This window comes from Eutrema salsugineum, unplaced genomic scaffold, assembly GCF_000478725.1.
Source record: "Eutrema salsugineum unplaced genomic scaffold, Eutsalg1_0 scaffold_1, whole genome shotgun sequence".
Taxonomy (NCBI): domain Eukaryota; kingdom Viridiplantae; phylum Streptophyta; class Magnoliopsida; order Brassicales; family Brassicaceae; genus Eutrema; species Eutrema salsugineum.
This window is the reverse complement of record NW_006256909.1, coordinates 14,508,939-14,515,707: the sequence shown is the minus strand read 5'-3', so window position 1 is coordinate 14,515,707 and position 6,769 is coordinate 14,508,939. Positions and strand designations below refer to the sequence as shown.

The 6,769-nt window shown below is 37.5% G+C and overlaps 1 protein-coding gene across 1 annotated transcript; it reads right to left on the bottom strand.

Annotated features, from left to right (window-relative positions):
• Positions 1-309: 309 nt before the first annotated feature.
• Positions 310-5,330, bottom strand: LOC18029491 (15-cis-phytoene desaturase, chloroplastic/chromoplastic). Its single transcript, XM_006414704.2, has 15 exons — positions 5,163-5,330; positions 4,801-5,010; positions 4,573-4,705; positions 4,372-4,460; positions 3,882-3,939; positions 3,329-3,484; positions 2,654-2,802; positions 2,308-2,427; positions 1,831-2,044; positions 1,648-1,750; positions 1,501-1,548; positions 1,292-1,337; positions 996-1,183; positions 742-904; positions 310-563 (listed from the first exon to the last, which is right to left on the bottom strand). The coding sequence occupies exons 2-15, from the start codon at positions 4,966-4,968 to the stop codon at positions 501-503; spliced, it is 1,698 nt and encodes a 565-aa protein (XP_006414767.1). The 5' UTR covers positions 4,969-5,010; positions 5,163-5,330; the 3' UTR covers positions 310-500.
• Between the last annotated feature and the right edge of the window lie 1,439 nt (positions 5,331-6,769).

Sequence of the window (6,769 nt, the reverse complement as noted above, 5' to 3'; positions counted from 1 at the left end):
TACCTCCAAATATATGAATGAATTACGAGTTGATCGTGCATATAACGTGTTGTAAACTATAACCGATTTATATATTATAAAGTAAGATTGGTATTGTATATATATGTGTATGTATTATGTATGAGAGAGGAAGAGAATAAGTGGAAAGAGACAAAGAGACGAGATGGTAAGGGGAGAGAACAATCTCTCTTCAATTAACTTCTTCTCTACATTACTTAGCTTCTTCACAACATATATATATATATATAAGGAAGGAAGAGGTAAGAAGTTGGTAATACCAACTCAATGATGTGGATGTTATAACAGAAGTGTCTAATTATAGTGTAATATAAATTTGAAAAAGTGTTTTTTAGTGTAATTGTCTCCAATGATCAATCACTTTGATTACAAAAGGAGACATCAAATCTGTGAGACTCGTTTACAGTGTAGCGTCAATTTTGGATTTTATACACAAAAAGTTACAAATAATGCTTACAAGCAATGATCTTTCATTCCTCGTCTCATGTTGATACAGTCGCCTCCGATAACTTTCTTGGTCCAGACGCAGCCAGTAGCTCGTAATCCTGAAGAATCAGTAAACCCAAAATTGAAATATTCGGACTAAGCAATATCTCTATGTAACCGGAACAGTTCCATGGTGGGACAAAACACGGTTAATAACGAAAACCGGATCATTTACTATACAGGGTCACTGGTTAACAGATGTATGCAATTTTGAATGGCAAGATAGTTATTGCTTACCTGCACAATAGACTGTGAGCAGAATTTGCCAGAGAGAACAGCACCTTCCATGGAAGCTAAGTACTTTTGTTTAGTGTAATCTCCAGCTAAGTAGAACCCTTGAATAGGAGATCTCTGTAGAGGACGACACGGTTCACAGTTTGGGATGGTTTTGTACACAGACCTGAGAAAGAGAGAGAAGGGGAGATATTGTATCCATCATCTAAATAAATGGGACTTTCCAAGACTGTTTTTTTCATATAACTTTATCAAACCTTGGAGTTTTTACGACATGGTACTTCAAAATTTTAGCTTTGCTTTGGTCAGCTGCGATTTCATCTGGGAAGAGTTTCTCGAGTTCTTTCATTGTTGCATCTATGATGTCAGCGTCGCTCCGTGATATCCATTCCTCTGCAGGTGCAAAGACTAGCTCCAGCATCGACCGGTTAGGATCATAATATTCCTAAAGTTAAGAAAAGAAAACTATCTTTAAAGTGCACCAAATTGTGCTCTTATGTTATATACAAAGTAGAGAAACACAACTAACTCGACGAGGCATCACATTCTTTACCTTACAAGTTAACGACATATCGGCATATACACTTAGAAGGTTACTCCTGCAAAAGACAAAAAAAAAAAAAAAACAAGACAGGATTCATTTCTCTGGTTGTTCAAGACAAGATTTATCATTTTCTTGACGATGAGTCACAGAACTAATGGATAAATTCTTTTATTGAAAACTATAGAAATGCATTAAAACTGTTGAGATAAGAAATCCACCTGCTAAAGAGTAGGTGATCATATGTGTTCTTCAGTTTTCGATCAAACCTGCGATATTAGTTCACAGCACGTAAGACCTACATGTGATCTCACACCAAAATGGCAGAAGAAGAAGAAGAAAACATGAGAAGTATCAGTCTCACTAACCATATATGAACGTTAATAACCGGTACTCCAACTAATTTCTCCAATTTCTTGAAGTATGGTATTTCTTTCCATGAATCAGGCAAAAGGAGCTTCAGGATATCGACTACAAGAGAAAAACGTAAAGATCATATAAGTCAGAAAAAAAGACAATGTAAATCCACAAAGAAAGCATAGAAGTGAAACCTGGAGCAGCAAACACATAAGCGTCTCCTTCGATAGTGCTTCCATCAGTGAGTAAGAAATTCTTAACAGTACCATCATTCTTGAGCTCAATTTTCCTTATCCTGGAATTAAGTCGTACTTCTCCACCTAGTGATCGAATATGTTCCACAATTGGCATACAAAGCCTTTCTGGAGGATTACCATCCAAGAATGCCATCTTGGAACCATGTTTTTCCTGTCAAATGTAGTTTCTATGATTTTTCATAGCAATTCTCAAAATCCTAGTCAGTTATTATAGCTCTACACCATATATATATATATGAGAAGAAGCTGATGATGGAGATGAGGTTACTACAAGTTTATCAACATTAAACAACTTCAGTGATGAGTGACCAACTAATAAACTCACTAAGAGAGTTAGCCATCATGTCAATTTCATTCAAAACTGCCACATAGAATGAATGGATTAAAATTAGATAAAGAGCTGGAGAGCCAAACCTGAAGAAACCGGTTCAAAGCTATCAATATGCATTGCATTGACAGTTCATCAGGGTTTATAAAGTTAAGTGCCTTCGACATAGCAATGAACACCTCATCAGTCACGCGATCAGGTACTCCCTGTAAAGAAAATATAGCCAGAGAAAAAAAGAAAATGAACACTTCACACAATTCATTTTTATCTGATGAGTAAAAGCATGCACGAGGAGGAGGAAGCAACAAAGAGTCAAAGACCCACATGAACTTGCGAAGCCAGCAATCGAAGTAGACAGCTAACCATTAGAAAGCATGCAAACAAACTACAAAATCTCACAGGAAAAATGAGCTTAGATCAAATAGCCACTACCTGCTTCCTCATCCATTCTTCAACTGATAAACCATCTTGGGCCTCAACATAAGCCTGACCGCCGACCATAGCCGGCAGAAGTCCAATAGCAAACTTTATCTTCTCCGGCCATGTCAGCATTTCATTGTTCCGCAAAATAGCCCAAATACCTACAAAGAAAATATCCACAAAAACAACTTAAACTATCTGACTGAACTGAAACAAATTACTTCCACCAGAAGACAAATCAGAACTATGCCACAACGGAGTTCATTTATCTTATCTACAATTTGAATTTCCCCTGTACACAAGTTGGTTTGGTTTTGTATGTTTAGTGGAAGCTCGAAACTAGAAAAGTAACATGTTCATTTCAACGTCTCAAATAGATGTATATCCATCTTACGTTCATGAGTTCTTTGAATAACGTTCATTAGCTAGAATTGACCACTAAAAATAAATTTATACAAAAATAGTTAGTAATCTACCTTTCTACTCCAATACATCATACCTAGTTTTACATTCAACATTATTTACAAATACGAACTTCTCGAACCTAACCAACGATGACATTAACTAAGGACTCATGCTTTGTTTTCATCAGATATGTTATGATCGAAAGTTTTCAAAAAACTTGAAGGAGTTTTACATATTAGCTGGCTAGCAGATAAGAATATACTAATAAGTTTATCCTCTCACCGTTTAAGGGTGCTGGTAGGACATCTGGGAAGTCAAATCTACTAAATTCTCCAGGTTTACTTGGCATGGCGAAAATCATGGAGTGTTCTTTCCACTGCAACCGATCATTAATCCCAAGTTCTCCAAATAAGTTCTGCACATTCGGATAAGCACCAACTTCCAGCAAGAACATGAAAAGAAATCAAGGAAAAATATTTTCAACTTTATTTTTACATCTTCAATCAAAGTAATGGAGAGTGTCTAAAAACGAGAGGGTCTTTCTTGCTGATCTCAACGAGCACATTCCAGAAGGAAACTTGTTACTATCATATCGAACTCTAAATGCTAATGCTCTCATTGATATCACTTAATTTTCCATAGTGTCACTTTGCAAATGGTAAATATACGTGTTGCTAAAAGATATCTTATTCAGCTATCCATTATCAGAGTCGAAGCCAAAAAATTGGTAAATCACATGTAATACAAATTCAAGTCGTCAAAAATCAACCGCAACAACTTATAATATATACATTGGAGGAGCATGCAGGGAAGAGGTTATGAGTTTGAAACTTACAAAATATATGTAAACCCGTTTCATACCAATCACCATCTTCATCCTTCCATGCAGCTATCTGGAGGAACACAAACTTCACAACGTTAGTAGATGCTATCAAATAAGAAACGTAAAGGAACGAACAAGAACCCTATAACCCAAGAGCCAGAGAACACAAAAACTATGTAATAAAATATACAATCATAAAAAGAAATTCCAGTAAAATACTCTATATTGCTTCACATAAAGCCTAGAGTTTGAAAGGGTTTGTGCGGTGTGTAGCGAACAACAGAAGACATAAGAACAATGAAAAGACTGGGTAGTAAAAGGCTAACACAACAAACAAGAGACAGATACATGTACAAAGTTTTTGTACCTAAGAGCTGTAACACTCTAAACATTAGTTATATCTCATAGTCTCACAAGCTCCTTGGCTGCAGACTCGGAAACTAACAAGTGTAATCAGAATGGTAAACGACTACGTAAAACGAGTGAGACCAATCGAAAGTACCTTTCCACCAAGAACATCTCTTGCTTCAAGCAACAGAGGTTTATGGCCTGCATCAGCCAGGTACTTTGCAGTTGACAATCCAGCCAATCCTGCAATTATTTGAGATGTAAAGAGCTTCATCGCATGAAAATGCATAACATATTGAAATTAACTTGATCAGAACCCGAACGGAGCAGGAAGCAATTAAATTTTGACACATACCAGCACCAGCAATTACAACTTTTAAAGGCTTTGCTGGACGAGGAGCACTACGGAAAGATGCAGATAAACTTGCAGCTTCCAAGAAATTCACAGTGTCCTCTAGCTCTGGCCTTGGAATATCCACACAAACTACCTAGGCACAGGAAAAAACTTATTCTTCTATCATAAAAACATTAACAATTAGATAAAAAAAAAATCGAGGATTTAAGTAAGAAACCAGACGGGCACCTGCAAAGGACCAGCACTCCTCCTCCTTGTTCTTGTCTTAATTGTTTGTGAAGAAGTCGGAATTCTGAAGCTATGTCCCATTAATTCACAACCTCCAGATGAAATTGACTCCAAAAACCCACTTTGATAAGGCAAATTCGCCGCAGAAACATTCCCAAACACAACCATTTTTTTTTCACAACCTTGATTTCACAACTCCTTCAAGGGAATCTGAAAGTCATAAAAGAAGAGAATATACAAAAACCCAAAAAGACGAAAATGAGTATCTGAGAGTTGTAGGGGAAAAGCGATAGCAGCAATTACGACAAAAGTTTGTGTCTGACCACACTCAATTTGACAAGAAGAAGAACAAAAAAGCGTACTTGATTTTAAAGGGTAACAGTTTCCCAGTATCTCACAAAGCGAGCGACTCTGAAGAAGCAGGAGACACAGGAAGAAGAAGCAAAAGAAGAAGAGAGCAGGCCTAGTGGAAGTAGCCGATAACAAAATGGAGGCCTTGAGTGCCCATATTGTCTTGGTTGGTTTTCAGACCACGCTTTTTGGTGACGAAAAAGAGATTAGATTACCATATAAATTAATTAAAAATTAGGTGAGGACTATAAAAAAACCGATTACAATTTTTTTTATAATGGTGAAAAGTTTATAACTTTATGTAAACTTCTTTTTTTTTTTTGTATCACAATAAAATATTATACTTAGTACAAATCCGCTATGGTGAATTTTCAACATCTAACCAGAGAGGCACTGATGTGCTCACATAAAAGAAAACACGATTCTGTGTGCGAGCACTTCTAGCAAGGAAGTTTGCTTATCGATTTCTGGTTCTCGGCTCAAAAACAATATTGACATCATGGGCGAAACCCACCCAGATCCTCGAGTTCGAGCAGCTCCATTACAAATGTGGGCCATTCTTTTGGATTAGTAATCATTTGTATTAATTCCTTGGAATCAGTAGCAAAATAGTTACAATACTTATTGTGGCTATTTAAACATTTGAATGCCCAAATCAGGCTGAAGAGCTCCATGTGGAGAGGAGAAATGCCTCGACGAGTCCCTTGAAGACCTAGGAGGTCTATGGAGCCATCTTGAAGTTGTATAATCCAACCCACCCCGTTTGTGAGACTATCTCCTTTCCAAAATCCATCTATTTTACATATGAAAACCGGTGGATCAATAATTACATGGCCAATATCTTCCATTGGAGGATCAACAGGATATGTAACTTGGTTAGCTGAAAACCATGCTTTACTTTCTCGAAGAGCGAGATCAAGTGTTTCCGATGGAAGTCGGTCCTGTCCATTGTACAACTTGTCATTGCGGACTTTCCAAATGTACCAGACAATCCAAGGGAAAACTCTAATGGACTCTATTATGCTCTCCCGATTGAGAATTCTGGATAATAGGTAATCCACATTCTCGAACAGATTTTGTGACGGAAACACCTTTGTCGCTGAGGGAATCGATGAAAGGGCCCAACACTGAAGAGCTTGTGGACATAGGAATATATTATGGTTAATCGTTTCTTCCGCCTCTCCACATCTAGGGCAACTAGGATCATTTCCTAGATGTCTTATGGCTAGGCGTTCGTTCACCGTCACCGCACCTAATAGCATTTGCTATAGGAAATGACACATCTTCTTTGGTGCTTTAAGCTTCCATATTTTCTCGTTAAGGGGGTTTAGCAAAGGTTGTTGGCAGAAGAAAGTTGTTTCTTCGTCTAGTTCCGGCGCTAATGTGTAACCCGATCTTACAGAGTATGCTCCCGTTTTTGAGAGATTCCAGCAGTATCCATCTTCTTTAGGCGTGTGACTAATGTGGATACTGAGTATCAACGGTATATCTCGAGGGTCTATGATATCCCGAATGAGATGAATATCCCATGTTTTGTGTCTGGGTTAATGAGGTCTGAGACTAGTAAGTGAGGGTCATTCATTCCTGGAACACTTTTCGGTGGCCAAGCTAATGTGTC

Excerpts from the sequence above, each read along its gene's own strand:
- LOC18029491 (XM_006414704.2), bottom strand. The coding sequence starts at position 4,968 with ATGGTTGTGTTTGGGAATGTTTCTGCGGCGAATTTGCCTTATCAAAGT. Across the intron at positions 2,428-2,653 it reads AAGAATGGATGAGGAAGCAG|GGAGTACCTGATCGCGTGAC; the intron begins GTAGTGGCTATT and ends TTTTCTTTACAG. Across the intron at positions 1,184-1,291 it reads ATATGTCGTTAACTTGTAAG|GAATATTATGATCCTAACCG; the intron begins GTAAAGAATGTG and ends TCTTAACTTTAG.